At 34.6% G+C, this 19,265-nt stretch overlaps 1 protein-coding gene across 18 annotated transcripts in view; it reads right to left on the reverse strand.

Moving 5' to 3' along the window:
• The window catches only part of Gtdc1 (glycosyltransferase like domain containing 1), a 399,059-nt gene that overhangs the window by 177,005 nt on the left and 202,789 nt on the right, over positions 1-19,265 (reverse strand). For 15 of the 18 annotated variants that reach the window (XR_007107717.1, XM_047544995.1, XM_047545003.1 and 12 more), the window contains 3 exons: positions 18,274-18,441; positions 14,515-14,688; positions 4,982-5,014 (listed from right to left, as the gene is read on the reverse strand). Coding sequence is in view for 17 of the 18 variants with exons in the window: in XM_047544995.1 (XP_047400951.1) it covers positions 4,982-5,014; positions 14,515-14,688; positions 18,274-18,441 (375 nt within the window). In the remaining variant the exon portion in view is untranslated. The remainder of the gene's footprint in view (positions 1-4,981; positions 5,015-14,514; positions 14,689-18,273; positions 18,442-19,265) is intronic. The other 3 variants (XM_047545006.1, XM_047545005.1, XM_047544994.1) reach the window with 1 other exon arrangement.

The raw sequence follows: 19,265 nt of genomic DNA on the forward strand, positions 1-19,265 counted from the left end.
AGCACTTTACCTATGTTCTCTCTCATGTACTTCCCACTTGACCCCTGCAATTTATTGTTAGGGCAACTAAGGATCATAATTAGAACAAGTTGCATATTTACTAAGTGGCTAAGCCAAGACTACAAATCAGATATGATTCTTGAGCTTATGTTCTCCCCCACACCACATCACACCTCCTCTTGCAAGACATGAAACTCTCCCTCACATGGGTGCACACACATCCACACACAATGGTATGCTGTAAAGTAACCAGAACTTCCACTTACCCCTAGTGAGGCCAATCAGTTTATTCAAACAGAACTCAAAAGATTTTTAAAAAGGGGGTTCACGTGACAACCATGGGAAGAAGAACAGGCATGTTGCCAAAGTCATCCCGCAATAGAAATTTTTTAAATAGCCTCTGTAGATAGATATGGAGGGAAAGCTTAAGAAAAAATTTTAATCATAAAATATAAATAATTTATACAAAATTTGCAAAGAGGAAGCATAAAATATTTGATTGGTTCACCCAGGATCTATGATATCAAGTCCCAGGAGGGGAGAATAGAAAATTACTTTCGGTTTCTGGGTTTAAAAGGCTGGAAACTCCTTTAAGACTGAGGTCTTAAAGTTTTCTATGAGTAGCGCAGCGTTTACTGGAAGAGCAAAATACACATAAGCAAGTAGGTTGGCTGAGTCATATGCATTTCACCATCTGAGCTTCAGATCAGAAAATTAGATATTTTCAGTGAAAAAGAACAACACATTGTGATAGAACTGAAATATTTGAGACTTCTAAGAAATTTCTGAGGAGACTGGTATACTTGATCAATGCTGGCTAATTCTACACTGATGATTACTAAAACAGTGAGCAACCTGGTTCCACATTTCTACTGCTCTCATGAATTTTTTTTCACCTGGCTTCTCAATTATGATTTTGCTGCTATAGTATTCTGATGACCCTGGGTTAAAATTTCTTTGCTGCAGTTTCTCCAGCTCTAAAATGAAGGAACTGAACTAGGAGAATTCATGTTTTAGATACTTATCCTTCCAGTTCTAAAAAGTTCTGATTCTATCATTTCATAAGAAAAAAAGAAGAAAAAAAAAAGGGAGTTTAATTTGAAAAATATAATATTCCTACAAAGGAATGTGGTTGACATTTTTTTCTGATGTTCCCATTTCAGTTTATAATAAAATAATTTTTAAAAATTTCTAAATTTGAGTTCATTTTCCCCCTTGTCTTCCACTTCCAAAAGAAGGGATCACCTAATCTCAGATGTTCCACTTTCTCATTCTCTCTTGTTTATGTTCTTTCATGTCTACTCTCACAGCCTGAGATAGAAACTCCCTCTCCAATTAGCGGAAAATAATTATAATATGCACTTAAGGATTTGGTATTGTAAAATGAGTTTTGGTAGCATAAAAATGAAATTTAAGAGCTGGAGTTGCAGTTCAGTGGTAGATCACTTGCCTAGCACGTGTGAGGCACTGAGTTCGATCCTCAGCACCACATAAAAATTAATTCATAAAATAAAGATATTGTGTCCATCTACAACTGAAAAAAAAACATTAAAAAATGAAATGTAGCTTTGAAAGTATCAGTCCTCTCTCCACAGAATCACTTGGTCTGCTCTGGGTATCAGCAGATACTTAATAGAGAAGATCTGTACTGCGTTTGAAAGAGATATATGTCCTGAATAGATAAATCAGCCCTCCATGCAAATGAATTTAGGGTTGCAGGCCATTTTCATGAACTCAGAGTTAGATGATAGGAGGAGGAAGCACTGGACAGGCGACTGAATTTCAAATGAGGAAGATACTTCCATGAGTACATAAAAATATATAGAAGAGTTGCTTAAAATCCATTTTCCTCTTTTGATATCCACTAATTATATGTGGATATCACATACAATACATATGATGTGAGTAAGGACTGTGATTCACCTTATATTTGGCCAAAAGGGCAGAAGACAGAGTAAAAACTATTGTTTAAAACAAAAACTGGAAGTTGACATAAAGCAGACATCATCTGATCCTCTTAAAATTACTAAAATTACATAGCATTACAATTTTGGACACAATTCTGGCTCTCCAGAAAATTAAAGAAATAATATATGCTACATCTAAAAGATATTCTGAGAACACAAATTACAGGAAATAGTCAACATTTATTTAATGCTCACTAACCCTCAAGTGTTTTACCAAGTACCTTACATACAGAACTTCATTTAGTCCTCACAACAAGACAATGAGACTGGTATTACTCCCTTGCTTTACAGATGAGGGGATAAAAAGATGTGGGAGAGGTCGAACAACTTCCTTAATGCCGACCAACTGGTTACCAATAGCTGTGGTAGTGAACCACAGCTTGGTCTAACATCAAAGTCACTTTCTTAGGCAATATACCATGCTGCCCTATCATTGCACAGCACTAGATCTCAATATTCCCTATTCAGAGACTGAAAGTGATTTAGTTACTGAACTCTGAGAAGATGAAAAGAATAACTCAATATACTCTTGCTTATGCAGAAATAAATAGTACAGAGGATTTGATATCCTTAAAAATTTTGTACTCAATTTTTATGAGACAGTAACAAATGAAAAACAATGGTTATCATGTTTCTGTTTGCAAAAAAACTGAGCTATACCAAGTAAGTCAAAGGAAAGAGCAACTCCAACAAAAACTTCTGCAATCATTGTTCAATATAACAAAACACACCAAATTCTAAATGGTGACACTGAGGCTAGAGAGGACACTTGTTGTTCAGCTCTATCTAAATGAGCCTCCACACCTCAGATTCAATTTACACAACTCTGAATTCATCAGCTTTACACCAGCAATTCCAATAGCACATACATTGTCCCAGTCACCATAATCAATCCTTCAAATCACCCCAACACTCCTTTCATCAATATATTGTCACATTGACCTGCCAAGTTTATAGTCAGTGTATTTATGTGAATTTCCTCCTTTTCATCTGCCACTTCCCTAGTTCAAGTCTCTGATAACCTATTCTGACAGTGTTTGTCTTATTTCTTTGCTGCCTCTTTCCTTTTCCATCAGCATTCTGTTTATCAACATCAATTTTCTCATTTTGTAATTACCAGTGGTGTCCTGATGAATACAGGTCAAAGTCCAGATTCCTCAGCCTTCATTCCCATCTCTAGTCTTACCACCAAGTTACACAACTGAGTCAAATGTAATGTATCTCTTCTAGATCCAAAGATTATTCATTGCCACAAATTTGTGTACCTGTTCTTTCTCTTCATAATGTGCCTTCGCACTCATCCTAACCCAATCCACATTCCCTAATAGGAAGAAGTAGGAGAAGAACATATTAGAGTCAAACAGTTTCGGTAGCTGTGGGATTTCAAGCAAGCTTAACCATCTGAACCTTAGTTGTCTCACCTGCAAAATAAGAACAGTAGTACCCAGTCTCCAGGGATTTCATAGAGATAAGAAATAATGTACATAAACTTCATGCACTTGAATAATGGAAATAACACTAATAATATTGTTGATGTTTGGAAACAACAATATGACAGTCATTATTTCCAAAGCTTTACTACAGTCTACTTGCTCAACTCAAATGCCACAAAAAGCACATTTTTTCCCCTATCTTACACTTAAAGATACCTGAATATGTTTATTACTCCTATATAGTTCCCCATCTAAAGGTTAAGGATCCTCTATTATTTATTATTTAATACCAGAATATCCTACATTTACTAAACAGCAAACTTTTAACAGATGTTGGCTGAACAACAGCATATATAAAACCTCAAAGAATTAATTACTGGTGAGTGTGTTTTGTTGAACCTAATTACTTTAAAGCATATTTTTAAAGGATTTTCTATATGAAAAAAGGCTTTTATCTAAAATTTCGTAGGGAATGAGACATTTTAGGTAAGAGATTATTCTGGTAGCTTACTGTTAAATGGTACATTCCCAATTATTTGATTTTTAATGAAAAATTTTCTAGAACATCCCCCAGCATAATTATTTCTGTACTGATTGGTTCACCCATCCTTAAACACCAGGGTGAAATATATACATATTATAGGTGACAGGCAGATGTAGCCAGTGTACATGAGACTTTCCCTGCCATAGGACATAGTGCTCATACCTCCAGATGAAACTGGCTGCTGTCATGGGGATTGACAGGATATAAAAGACAGCCTCTTCCTTTATTTATTTACTTGAATTAGTGGTAAACTTTATATCCTTGGGTGTTCTATAGAATTACTAGATTTTTCAGAATTTTGTTGCCTTACTATTGAGATTAGAGTCATGAAATGGGTAAGGTAAGCTTGCAAAAATCCCCATCAATAGATAACCAAAACCATGATGATCAGAGAATTAATGAAGTCATTACTACTTAACAAAAACTTGTCAGGTTGTAGGCGCAATGCTCAGTGAATACACTACATAATAATCACCTCTATCTTCATACTAAACCTAAGAGGTGGGTGCTATTCCAATTTTCATTTCCCAATTGGGAAACTGAAACTTGGCAGGTTAAATGATTTACTCTAGGCTGAACAGCAATACTAAGTGGCAGAAGCCAAACTGAAATCCCTCTATACCATACTGCTGACTAACCTTTTATTCAGCATTTCTAAAAATAGGATGTTTGGAATATAAGTGCATCTTTAAAGCTTAATCTTTCGAATATCATAATAACATAACTAAGAGCTAATATGCACTGTCCATAGCCCTCATTTAATGAATTAGAATATAAAAGGTGGAAACTGTTCTTGCCTTGATGGCTCCACAATGATGATCAGCCTTGTGCTCTAAGCCTGATGAAAGGAAAAGAGCCTGAGTGGACCCTTCACTGAACTCCCCTCAACTATGATTTGAATTTATCAATGACATTCATTCCCATTTGGTAGAAGTCCTGCTTCCTTAGTATTTTTAGACTGATGTCGCTAGCTTGGTATATTCTCTGATTTGCAGTTATTTCATTGCACTATTTTCTATTAGGCTTTTGTACTTTACCTCCCAGATTTCTTAAGACAGGTCCATAGGAACCTAAGGAAAAAAATGTACATCAAGATTCTGATGTAAAACAACATTGCCCTGTGTAAATTTATGATTACACAAATGGTATGCTTTTACTCCATGTACAGAGAATCAAAATGTATCCCATTTGTTTATAATAAAAAAAAAAAGATTCTGATGTAAAATCAGTTTTCTATACTTGAGGAGCACAGGGGAGATTATCCTATAATGCAAGGCACAGTTTTTGTTGTTGCTGTCGAACTTAGAAAACATTTCATTTTGGGGTGTCATTCTTAAGTCAAAGAAAGCATAAACCAATTGTTGGAATTAGCCATTCACATGGATGATAATTTCATGAAAAATACATTCTGAGCAAACAAGAGTTTGTTCTGTGTAACTTCAGGGATATGTGTGTGAGTACATGTGTACTGAAAAGGTAACTATCTCTTTTCTCCACAGGATAGTAAAAGGAAAATGGTTGGGATCCATGCAGCATGAAATATTTTTATTGGTTATAAAGGAGATTTCATGATGGTGAATGGCATTAAACATTGGAATGATTTAACAAAAGGATTTTTCCATAAAGTAATTCTATAAAAAAATTAAATGACATTCAAAGAAAACACATTTTTAGATTCATTTTGAAGAGTCAAAATAATTGTTCAAATATGGATATGTTTAAATTTACCAAAACAAAACTTTTCTTCTCCTAGACTGATAGTCAAGAAGCCAATACCTATTACATTATTTCATAACGTAGCTTCACAATTTATACTTTTACAAATATGTATTAGTATATGTCTAACACTAATACTTTCTCAAAATATCTGAGAAATATGACCACATGTGGTAAGAAAATGAAGGTGTTTTCGGGCAACCCCCCCCCACCACCAAAAGCAGAACACTTGATGGCAAAAAAAAAAAGTTTTCGGTGGGGAGGCATGGGGGCTGCCTTCTGTCCTATCAATCCACAAATTCTCAAATTACAGATCTGCTGTTGTGTTCTGACACATCTGCTTTGCAATGTAAAATAGTGTTTTCTTTAATAAGAATTCTTCAAAAAGCCCTTAGGCTCCACGCCTTTGTTTGCACAGCCTGAGAGTTTTCATTTAAAGTTTTCACACTGTTTTTAAAATTCCCCATTTTTGTTTCTAAATTAGTTAGGAAAAGTCCATAAACCTCTGTTTTGTCTTCACTGTTTAAACTACATAGAAATGGTAGAGAGAAGCACGCAGAGAAATTCCTAAGGACTCAATAAATGAGATTATCCCAGTGACCAACATCTTTTCCCTCTCTCCTTGGCTGTTAAAAAATGTAGAAAGTAGGAAAATGGAGATGTTCTTTATAGAATTTCCATACCAGGGATGTAAACTCTACTACGAATCAAGGAATCTCAGATTTAAAAGTACTCTTGCTTTTTCTGTGCAATTCTGACAATCCCATACAGTAGAAAATAGGATTAAATGGTGAAATAATCACAGAAATAGATGAAATTCTGTCCTGATGATCACAGCAAGGTTGATACTGTGGGGAATAAATTGGACGTAAAACTCAGATAAAGTATATATCACTAGATCTATAGTACATTTGCTTCATTTTGCTTCAAGTCCAAACTTAAACTCTTAAAGACAGGGCTTCCATTCATCCCCTCATTAAAAAAATAAGTATGTGGCTGATTTTTAAAGGTCTCCACAGGAAACAAAGTTGACTCTTTTTTATATTAATTATGTATAACCATGTGAAGAAATGTAAACTCTTTATTCACAATATAATGTAATTAAGAAGGTAAGCTACTGATAAATATATACAAACACCAACCTTGACAACATGAACATATACCTCTCTTCAGCTTTAATCCCATTGAATATTATTTGGAGAACATGAACTCTACTTGGACACACCTTTTGCATGGGCCCCTAATGGAACTCACTGGGAAGACACTGATCTATTTCAAGGATAAGTGATGCTACTTTTAAGTAGCTGCACTTCTACAATACATTCTTAAATGATCCCATTGTTGAGAGTGAGGATAATCTAGTTACACAAAAATCACAGATACGCCCTAGTACCAAATCCTGTAGGTGGTACATATGGAAGAAGGTTGATGCTGTGCAGATGTAAACTACTCCACTGTTAACATCTATATGAAGGGTCAGGTTCTGCCTTGTAATGCTCTAAGGTTTCATGATATAAGCTAAGTTGTAAGGCAAGAGAGTTTGGATAAATGAAAGGTAACTAGAAACAGAAAACAAAATGATTTTTTTACACACATGAAATTGTAATCTGAGCCCACAGCTGTTTCTTTGAAGTACTCCTTCTATTTTCCTTCTTTAGGCCCATTTTCAATTATACTATCAGAATTCTTTCTTAAAATTTTACACCTCTTGAAGCATCTTCTCAACCTTTTGAAAGTCTGATTTCTAAAACCTGAGTTCTTTCTTTCATAATATTACCACAACATGTTCACTTATATTAAAACTTTCTGTCAATTCTTTTGTCTATTTCTTCTTCACTAGTCAAAGTCAAGTACTAGGGACCAGGACTCTGTTTGCACAAGAGGCAATTCAATAAGACTGTTATGATTTTCAATTTTAAGATAGTTTAAACATCTTTTGATTTCTAGTTATACCTGTACTATATTACATACATGTTACTGTGGTCAAAAGTTACTCAGATTCTCTATGTCTGAGTTTCTTCAACTATTAATTGGAAATATCTTTTAGAGTTGTGGGAAAAGTAAAATGTTAAAATGTGTATCATATGCCAAGCAAAAGACAGGGTTTAAAGTTATATTCAATAAGAGTTAGGTTTTGTGAATCGAGCTGCTGTAAACATTGATGTGGTTGCGTTACTGTAGTATGCTAATTTTAAGTCCTTTGGGTATAAACCAAGGAGTGGGATAACTCGGGTCAAAAGGTAGGTCCATTCCAAGTTTTCTGAGGATTCTCCACACTGTTTTCCAGAGTGGCTGTACCAATTTGCAACTCCACCAGCAATATAAAAGTGTGCCTTTTCCCCCATGTGCACGCCAACATCTTTATTATTGTTTGTGCTCAATTCACAATAGCTAGATTGTGGAACCAATCTAGATGCCCTTCAACAGATGAATGGATAAAGAAACTGTGGTATATATACACAATGGAATATTATTTAGCTATAAAGAAGAATAAAATTATGGCTTTTGCAAATAAATGCATGGAATTGGAGAATATCATTCTAAGTGAAATAAGCCAATCCCAAAAAACTAAATGCTGAATGTTTTCCTGGATAAGTGGATGATGATATATAATGGGGGTGAAGGGGTGGGAAGTGAGAGAAGAATGAAGGAATTTTAGATTATGTAGAAGGAAATGAGAGGGAGGAGGGTGTGAAAAATGGTGGAATGAGTCAGACATCATTACCCTATGTACATGTATGATTATATGAATGGTATGAATCTACATCATGTACAACCATAGAAACGAAATGATGTACCCCATTTGTGTACAATGAATAAAAGTGCAGTCTGTAAAAAATAAAAAAATTAACATAATTTTTAAAAAGAGTTAGGTTTTACGGTTAGCTCTATCTTCTAAACATGATTGTCATAAAACAATCTGAAAATTCTTCAGATGTTTCAATTTTGTACAACTGAGACTTGCACAAAAATCTGGACATTTAAAATTCTCTTATGACTGCTAGACTTTTCCTAGCAGTCATCATCTGGACCAAGGAAATACTGACTTTCAGTAGCATCTACCTCAATAGGTTGCAGGATTCCTTCCTTTTACCTCTATATCACACACCTATGAACACCATGGATTTCCATTTGAAATTGGTCTTGAAACACGCAATAAAATTGTCTAAATTTTCAATCTGCTTTTCATCCTTTAATACAGGAATAGTCTTCTTTTGTAATACATGCCAGTAGAGTATATCATCTCACTGAGTTTGAGAAGATATTTATCTTCTAGTAATAATAGTGAAAAACCCTCTTTGTTGACCACCAACCACCTGGCAGTCCTGGAAGCCTTTACTGCAGAAGGATCCTCTGTCTGCAAACCCCACAGAAAAGGGAGATTCAGACAGTGGCAAAGCTCTAATAAAGGAGATCTTAAAAGAATGTACTGAAATATCCTCTGGTCACCAAAAGCTTAAGGATATTACAACTGCACAAAAAGAACTTAAGATGTGGATTGTTTGGGTAAAAACACCTCATGCATACCTCAGGGGTAAGAGATAATATTTACCTCTACTCACTGACAGTTATAATTTCTGTCCAAAGTGGATTACACATTTCCCTACATTCTTAAAATGAAACTTAACTGGTTACCATTTAATCTTTCTTAATAAATCACAGTCATCCTTTTGATGTACAAGCTGTACAATCATGGAGAAATGTCTGCAGGGGTTATTTGATGTGCAGAGTTGGCTATCCTGACATAGAATGGCTACAGGCTGCTATGTTTTTTCACTTCCCATATATTTTTTTAAATAGTTTATCTCTCTCCTCCCTTGTTGTCAAGCTGTCACTCAGCTGTCACTTTTTACTGCTGTCAGTGTGCCTGCCTTTATCACACCCCCAATTTGGTGCTGCTAATCTGCTGTCAGCTAAAACAGATAATCAAGACCTCTGAAAATTGCATTAACAATCAGTGGTGGGCTGAGCACTTGATGGAGATTTTGAGATATGAGTTCTAGTTCCGGTATTTAGCTGTGTGATTGCAAGAAGACCTATAGCTTCTCTGGGTCACACTGGTGCCTTTATCCATAAAATGAGGAATTGTTTGTGTGCTTGTGCATGAGTGTATGTATGTGAGTGTGTGTGTGAGAGACAGAGAGACAGAAAGAGACAGAGACAGACATAAAGAAATATCTCAACCAGACTTGAATTCTAAATTTCTCTGGCTACCAGAAAAACACAAATATTAAAAAAAAAAAAAAAAAAAAGTTTTTGTGAGTTAACAGAACTCAGGGGGTGGAGGGTACCACTGACCCTGAAATTGTTAAACTCAAGGACACTTTTCAGTCATCACCTCACTTAATCTCAATGCTCTGAATTCACTTCTGATCAGATCTTTACACTGTCTTCCCTTTGTTCCACAGGATAATCATCTCCCTGTTGCCCTTCTGAATCTTATCTTTTCTTCTCATTTCAATCTTGGGTTCTTACTCCAACAACTCCTTAAGCAGACACAGTGCCAACGGTAGTCAACGTTAAAAGGTCAGGATGATGAGGAGCCAAGAAGTAGGAGCCCATGTGAAGTCACCTAAAAAATGTGTGGTAGTGTGTCAGATGCTGCTGGTAAGTTAAGAAGGATGTGTACTGAGGAATGACCACAGGATTTAGAGGCATGGAGTTCACTGATGACCTTGAAAACAAGTCAGTGTAACAGCTTTAAGAGAATACAGTGTAAATGAAATAGGAAGCAATAAGTATAAACAACACTTTTGGTGGGTTTTGATACCAAAGTAGTAGAAAAATGAGGCATTAGCAGAAGGGAGAACTGGAATCAAGAGAGACAGATGAAAGATATAAGAAAAAATGGAATTTTTGTATATTAATAAGAATGAACCAGGGAAAAGGAAAACAGGAATGATTCAAAAAGGAGAAAAATTATTGATGAAGAATATAGAAGGAAAAATTCCTTAAACAATAGACCACGAGTATGTGGGAAGTGTGGGCTCCAGCAAAGGAGTGGAGATGGGGCCTCAGACTGAACCAAGGGCAATTCATCCATAGGGACAGTTATGAAGAGGGAGAATCTGTACCCAGAAGTACACAACTGGGCATACACTGTGTTAATATATGGAAGTTCCCTTCTGAATGCTTCTATATTCTCAAACATAAGCTGAGAATGAACATGGAAGACTTGTTAACTGAAGGTTTCTACAAGAGAAAGGGGTCAAGGGAGGAAGGGAAAAGAAAGGGAAAAAGGAGAAGGTATAACTTACCATCTAAATGTGATGAAGGGTGGTATGTGTGCAGGTGGCCAAAAGGACCTTCTGGAATTAGGAGTATAAATTTATACTAATAAGTGCAGTTAAATGGTTTTTCTCCAGTCATCTTTAGTTTGATGAGTGTAGGTAGAAAGTAAGTGAAGAAATGGATTTAACCAGACATGGGGAGGGAAGTGCTAATCAAACAAGAAGCAAAGGATGTAAAATAGTTGAGATCATATGCAAGATGATAAATATAATAAAGCAATTTGCAAGTTAAGCTGGATAAATAAAGAAGAAACAGGACCAAAATGAAAGTAAGAAGTTCACTTAACCCATGGATGGTACATTCTGGGGAAGTCAAAGAATATTTGAGTTGAGGTGACAAGAAAACAAATAAACCAACCTCTCTATTTGTATTAGACTGTGACCCTTTTGGCAGAGTACTACTCTATTTTCTTGTGTGCATTACAGAAGTCTGGAGGTTGAATGAGAATAGCTTACTATATTTGGAGGCAATAGATGTGCTAGATTATACATTAATGGGGGTAGGGAAGTTAATAAGATGAAATAATCTTTTATTGGGGGTCTATTTCATACCAGGCTCTATCCTAGGCATTTGGCAAACATCATTTCATTTAATTTCTAAAGAACCCCTATGAAGTGACAAGCTAAATGAAATTATGACTATTAAAGAACCTGGGTTCTGGGTCATTCCAGGTTTGGCAAAAACTGAACTTAGGAAGTGGGAGTCAAGACTGAAATAGATGTACATGTGACCACACATTTAAGAGCTTTCAAGGTTGGGGCTGTAGCGCCAGTGGCAGAGCACTATATGTATGAGGCACTGGGTTCAATTCTTAGCACTGCATAAAAAAATAAACATAAAATAAAGGCATGCTGTCCATCTACAACTACAACAATTTTTAAAAAGCTTTCTAATCCCCAAATATTTAATATGGATACTAAAATGTTTTCAAGGGAATATTTTCTCTTATTACAATTTTTCTGGACTTTAGAAGTGAGGCAGGGGATAGGTGAGTACAGTAATAGGTAGCAGCAGGTATCATAGGCCCAATATTGCCTCACTGATTGACATGCTCTGAGTTTCAACAGATATTAACTCTATCAATCTTCACTAATTTTGCTGGGAAAGGGGTTCTTTCTTCTTCTCTGATTAATATCTATTATATCTATTATATTATATCTATTATATTACATACAGGTTGTTATATTAATAATTTAACTCTATCTTCAGCTTTATTTTATTTAAATCCATTTTACCATGGCCAAATAGTTTTTATACAGACAGAGAGATATAAGCATTCAGAAGTTGTTTTTTTTTTTTTTAATCACCTTAGTTATTTTGCCTTTGGAATTGCTAAATATTTTTCAACATCTCAACAAAATAATAAGCTTTTAAAACTGCAGGCATTAGAATGATTGTCATTCATGCAAATAATCACTTACTTACACTATATGAGTTCGGGTTGTATAAAGCAAATTACCATTTGAAAATAATTCAAATAACACTCTGGGCTAAGACCTTGCTTATGAATGTTATCTTGGCCACAATATTTCTTAACCTTCTTCTATTTAGCTAGATTCCTTTAAGGTAATATGGTTCAAATTAATAAACTATTCAATTGCCACAGGTGTATTAAACAAATTATGTTATAGAAGCATATCAGATATAAATGAATTTTAAAACATTATTTATTTGGAAATCTACAGCAGTAACAAGATAAGCTATATCGCCTACTCACTTAAAGATGTACGTTTGCTATTTCTGAATGACTTAAAAACTTATTTCAAAAAATAAACCCTATATTTTAAAAATTCAGATTTATAACTGTGTTCCCATTAATAATAGGTATAAAGTATAACAACAAGAGTTTACAAAAGTTGAAATATTCCCATCACACATAAGAAAACTATGCTTATACAAATATTTATACACACACATACAGTCAGTCCTCTGTATCCATTGGTTCCCCATTCAGGGATTCAACCAACTGCAGATCCAAAGTATCTGGGAAGAGCAGTATGTCTGCACTGAGCATACACTGCCTTTTTTCTTGTCATAACTGCTTAACTAATGCCATGTAATCACTATCTGCCCAGTCTTTATATTGTATTAAGTATTATGAGGAATTTAGAGATGATTTTAAGTATATGGAAAGATGTGCATATGTTAATATAAATACTATGCCACTTTACATAAGTATCTGCAGATTTTGATATCCCGGAGGGTAGGTTTTGGAACCAAACCCTCAAACATATGAAGATAGAACTAATGCACACACACACGTGAAAATACACAAGTTTACACACACACACCTAAAAAATGATTGTGATCCTGATTCCATTTAGCTTTATAGTTTTCAAAAAGGCAAATAAATCATGAAATGTTATTAAGAAATGACCTATAATGACAGGAAGTTTTAACATTAAACAGAAATTAGAATCAACATTATAGAGGCTAAATTTAATCCAGTCTGTGACCATGACAAGGTGATTGCCAGCCAGTCTCTACTTCTTTGGGCTTCTGTTTTCTATAATGCACAAAGTAAGGATTGGGCAAAGTGGTCTAACTTGAATTTTATGACTCATTAACTTGATTTGGTATGGGGCAGATTTTTCATCAATGAAATACTAACTAGTAAGACACTCACATAAATTACCATTAGGGGTGCAGATGAAGACTACTGACCCTACAGCAAAACTTGGGTGAACTCAGTAAATCTAGAACATAGTGGCTAATGCTGACCTTCTGCACAGCATCTAAGGATATTAAATCATTTCCTGCTTTCATTGCAGAGATGGGGGAGAAACAGCTGTCTCCAAACTCCTTCGAAGGATGCAGTTACAAAACAGCAGCATGCCCAGCTAGTGTGAGTCCCACTGAAGAAAACTTTCTATTCACATGGGAGAAATATTCCTGATGGTAGTAAAAATAGTTTGCTAGGTTTTAATCAAAAGTGAAAAAGAATTCCAGAACATTCCCTTAGAGCCACATCATCCATTGCTAATTCAGGGTGGGCCCACTAACAAGGGTAATAAAAAATGTCCTTAGTAACTGAGAAAGAGAAATGGCAATTAAGTATATACACAATATGGAAGGTTTAACTCTTTATAAAGATAATATAAATAATAAAAATGAAGAAAAAGATTAGAAAAAAATAACACTGGAAATTAAAGTCATCCAAGAAATGAGGTTTAATACTACTTTTTTAAAGGGTTATTATTATGCATATAAACCAGTGGACCTACGGCTGGATGCAAAAGTTGAGAAATATGCTTGACAATGACTTCTGTAACAAATAACAAAGAAACATGACAGTAAGTCTTAAAAGCCACAGCTGCCTATTTTGAGAAATAAATAACAGTAAAGAAAGGAAGAACTCAGTATCTAAACTAACCACTCAGTGATTCACTAGACACACAATTATTTAAAGTCTTTGTAACATACAGTATGCTGAGAAACAACTCAACTCTCTATTAACCATGCTTATGCCAAAATGTTAAAATTGGCAGGAAAAACACTGATTTCTACACATTTGAGAAGTAATTTATGATACAATATTGAAAACAGAGTCAAATACACTGACCTACTCACATCAGGAAATCTGATGGGAAAGTAAATAACTTGGCACTTGGGTCTGATGATGCTTTCCAGATCCTTGGGTCTGTGATCAGGAATCAGCTTCATAAATTTTCCAATAGAAGTGAGAAATGACTCCATATTAAAAACTGAGTTGAAAACCACCATATCAGCCACTAGGCTGTAAAGGAAAAAAATGCAAATGATGAATTCAGATTCATTCAGAGTGATTTTTATAAGCCTAAAACCTCTGTGTATTAATTATCGTTTACATTGCACTTCAAGATTGCAAAGAACACTTCACTTCCCATCACTATCTCTCAAAATGTCTCTAATAGATAAGTGAGTTTCATTAGTGTTGTACCATGGGAAGTTGGGTTGATGGCAAGAGGAAGGAAAGACAACAGGGAAATTAAATGATTCAATGGAATCACATGGGATTTCACACCAAAACAAGCTTCCCCATAATGCCAGGAACTTTCCATATTAACAACAATATTTAGTTTAGAAAAAACTTTCTAATTGTAGCCCATCTGCCAAGATTGAGTTTCTCTGTCAGTAATATACATTGTTTTATACTGCAATACTGAGAACAGAATGTTTGCTGGACATCTTGCCACACATTCAAGGAGAACTGATGCTAGATTGAGAATTCATTCTAAATTGTGATATTTTCAACACATTTTTGGTCAAAGTCTGTAAGTGTACTCTCTGCTTTAGCTTTTGCTTTAAGAAACTGTTATATTTTTCAAAGTTCTGAAATTACATGGGAAGGGCAATAGTATCTCTACAAATCAACTTATTTTTCTATACTATATTTGGGGTCATCAGAGAAGTGAATGAATTAGTGGAAATGGATCCAGAAATCCATATCATTGGTCCTACTCATTACATAAAGGAATGCATTATAAATGAACACTATATCACAACTTTTAGAATTAAACAAAACAAATATAATATTGGTTATTGCTTTTGACAAACAGACTGTGCTCCTCCTTAATATTTTGCAAAAAACAAATTAATATAAAATATATTTTTATAAGAAAACGTGACGGAGGGTAGGAGGAGAAGGAAAGAGGAAGTACTTGGGACTGAAATAGAGCAAATTATATTCCTTGTCTCTATGATTTTGTAAAGGATGAACCCCACTATTACCTATAACTATAATGCACTAATAAAAACATTAAAAAAGAAAAGCTGAAAAAAGAAAAAAATGAAAGAAAATTTTGTGTGATAAGGCATGTCAGCAGTTTCCAGATTGCCTGTAATATTTATTTGAACACCAATAAACAAAATGATAATCATGGACGAGTTGGATAGAACCTGAATGTGTAGTATGATCTTTTTAAAAAATCACTGTTTTGATTTTTGAAAATGACCTCTTTCATTTAACCAATGATTCAGTGTCACTAAATCTCAATGAAGTCATCCAAACACTTCCATGAAAGAATGTATATATAAACAGGTACAGCAATTTTATTTCACCCTAATGAAAGATCAGTAATGCTGAAAAGATAACATCAAAGTCCATAGGACTGTTAAACAATAAAATAAGCAGAGCTTACAGCAGGGATAGGAATGCCTTAGTAAATACTGTTTTTTTATCATACTTACTAAGATAGCAAGATTTACTATTTTTAATACCCAGTAGAAGGAAAAAAAAACCAATGAGCAAAATCTTAAGTGGCACCCACATGCCTCCCCTTCAAAATTCCTTTTGCATAAAAGTTTTTTTTTTTTTTTTTTTTTTTAAGTTCCTACCTGGTGCAAATTTGGGGGAACAGGAATGACTGCAACATGGATAAAACAAAAGAAAGTCATAGAAGTGCTGACATAACACTAAGCAATAAGGAAACCAATATAATAATACACCAAAAGCTGAAGGATGTTTTACAGCTAGCCTGTTTTCATCATATGTCACATATTGTAATAGCGACCCACAGGTCATAATATACAGTTACGACATGTGTTCATAAGTCAGAGGGTTAGTGAAACCTCTGTTTAAGGTGAGTGCTTATGTCAGTCATCTTTAAAGTCCTTAACTGCCACACAGTCAAGGAAGAAATCTGACAGTGCCAACAAAAGCAAAAGTCAGCAAGAAAACTAAAGAAACATTTGAGAAAGCAGGAGTCATACTTTTTGAAGAGAATCAGAACAAGACTGTTTTTTGACACTCTTATTTTTCCTCTGGACAACCGTGAGCCATTTTTTTCCCATTAAGAAGCCAAATGATGATGAAGTCTACTTCTTTCTTTCCAAGCTTGTCTATCAGTTTACCCTCTTGAGAAGAGAAATGCTGAAAAATTGTGTGCAAGCTTTTACAGACTCATTCCCTGTGAGTAAAACCAATTTCTTATGAAAGAGGGGAGGAGAGTGAGGTGCAACTTGTTTTAGATATCTATTCCCGAAGGGTAGAAAGCTAAAACCCAACCACTTACATTCTTAAAAATTTAGTGTAGGTTAAGTTAAAGATGCAAAACTGTTTACAAAAATATTCTTTTTGGTGCATTTGCTTCCTGATATGAATGGGTATAACTTCCATTAACTTTAAAGCCACCCATAAAAGGAAAAAGAGACTTAATTTTTTCCCCAGTGTTTTCTCAGGGGTAATAAACACACAATATCTGAAGAAAAGAATGATGCTAATTCAAGAAATCATAGGAATATTACAAATGTTTTCCATACTGATAAAGCACAAAATGATTTTATTTTCATTTTTAAAACATATTTCCCTTTGTTTCAATATAAAATATTTTAATTTTATTATGAAATTTTAAAACAGTTGCTTTTTTATGAGACATTTGACGTGAAGCAGTTCCACTCTATTTTGATAGCACTGCTACTTCACAATTGAAGCAGCTTGTAAAAATGATTGCAGGAAAACATTTACGAAATGCTCAAAACACAGAATTATTACCATATAGTTGTTTTCTATGTCAACTAGACAATGGAACTGACTTATAAGAGTTGAAGGTCTGCTTAAACACATCATCAATCCTAACTGCTAATAACTGTTAATAAAGGTGAGTAAAACGCACCAATCCCTGCCAACCAAGTCCATTTGATGCATGCAGTTATGTGACTAGGACACAACAGCAAGGCCATTTTCTGAGTTGTTATTAACTTCTTTCATTAACTAAGCATCAGGAGATGTTACTTTGTTGAAGTAACAGTAGAAAAAGGACCCTCACCTTTGAAATGTCATGGTATTTTAAGGCTGTGTCATTTCAGAAGATTCAATGCAGGGGAAAAACACACAGATTCATTTTCCCTTTTCCATAGTTTTCCGCCTTGAAAACAACCAAAAATATAGGGGAGGCCACACCTCTCAATCTATTACATTTTAATTTTTTATTCCTCTGTAAATTTCTATTTTTATTATAGCTGAATACAGTGAAATTAGTTGGTAAATATGAGTTCACAAACTGCCCTTTCTAAAAGTATGTTTTAAACAATAAATTATGGGATCAAGGGGTGAAGGTCCCTGTCAACCTTTTGATTCTATTTTGAATGCTGGAAATCTACAGTTAGATAATTAGTTCAATATATAATTAGATTGTTATACTTATGTATTTTATAAAAGAAGTAGCTGTGATCTTATATATACTAGAGAAGCACAAGTAATTGCTATTATGGAAGGAATATTCAAACATTTGCACCTCCCTAAAGGTGTTTATAAGTGTATAGTAGGTCTCCAGATTTAAAAGCTAACCACCCATAAAGAAAAAGATGGTAAAGGGGTAAATATGATGCAACCTATACCTACCATGAAAGAATTTGGTTGTAACCATATTGAAAATCCCTCTCTTGATGTTTCTTGACAGGATATACCAACTGGTTCTCGTGGAAGTACAGAATCTTTTTCAATTTCCCAAGGTCAGGCCGAAGGGCAGTCAGTTCAGTCAGGTTAAGCACTGAACTTGCAAAGAGGATCCTAGGAAACAAAGAAATTAGGGTTTACTGTCCCAAGCATGCTTGAAGGGGTCATCTTTTGCCCTTCTCTCCTCTTTCCTCTTCCCATCCCAAGAAAAACATATCCTCTCTAGGGACACATCAATAGTTGAGCCCTAATACCATGTAGCAGCATTCTAAGTTTTGATCTCTTAAAAAGCAGTTGCTAAGAACTATAAAAGCCCTGAATCTCATTGGTCTTCTCAGCTCAGTTACTGAGAGATGCAAAAAAAAAAAAAAAAAAATCCTAGATGGATTTTATTGAAAACGGCAAGAAAAGCTCTATCTGAAGGACAAATGGAACAAAGATAAGGCTGACTGGGGAATACTTTGCTTGCCAGTTTCATTACACTTTACTTCTTTATGCAACCAACTACTGAAACTCAATATATAAGCAGGAATGGCACATGTTCGTGTTATGACATAAACCCTTTTGATTTACACAGTAGACTTATCTAGTATGGTCTTTTTCTCTTGGCATTTTTTCTTACCCCTTTTCAGAGTATCCTATAATTCTTGTATTTTTTAAAATATATATTTTTTTCTTCTTCATTACTAGACTACTAATGCCACCAGATAAACACTCAAAAAATTCCTTATATAAAGCACAGATAAGAGGTAAAGGAAAATTGATGCCTTGTTTTTAGATAAATGTTACTGAAAGCATATCTCTATGCATGTTTATAAATAAAAACAAGTGGTATATTCACTCTTTAATTCCACAAGCACTTACTTAAATGTCTAGTAGGTGACATGGTTGAAACAGGAAGAACAGAAAAGTTGAACAAGACAACTTACCAGGATGGA

Source organism: Sciurus carolinensis, chromosome 3 (genome assembly GCF_902686445.1).
Source record: "Sciurus carolinensis chromosome 3, mSciCar1.2, whole genome shotgun sequence".
NCBI classification, from domain to species: domain Eukaryota; kingdom Metazoa; phylum Chordata; class Mammalia; order Rodentia; family Sciuridae; genus Sciurus; species Sciurus carolinensis.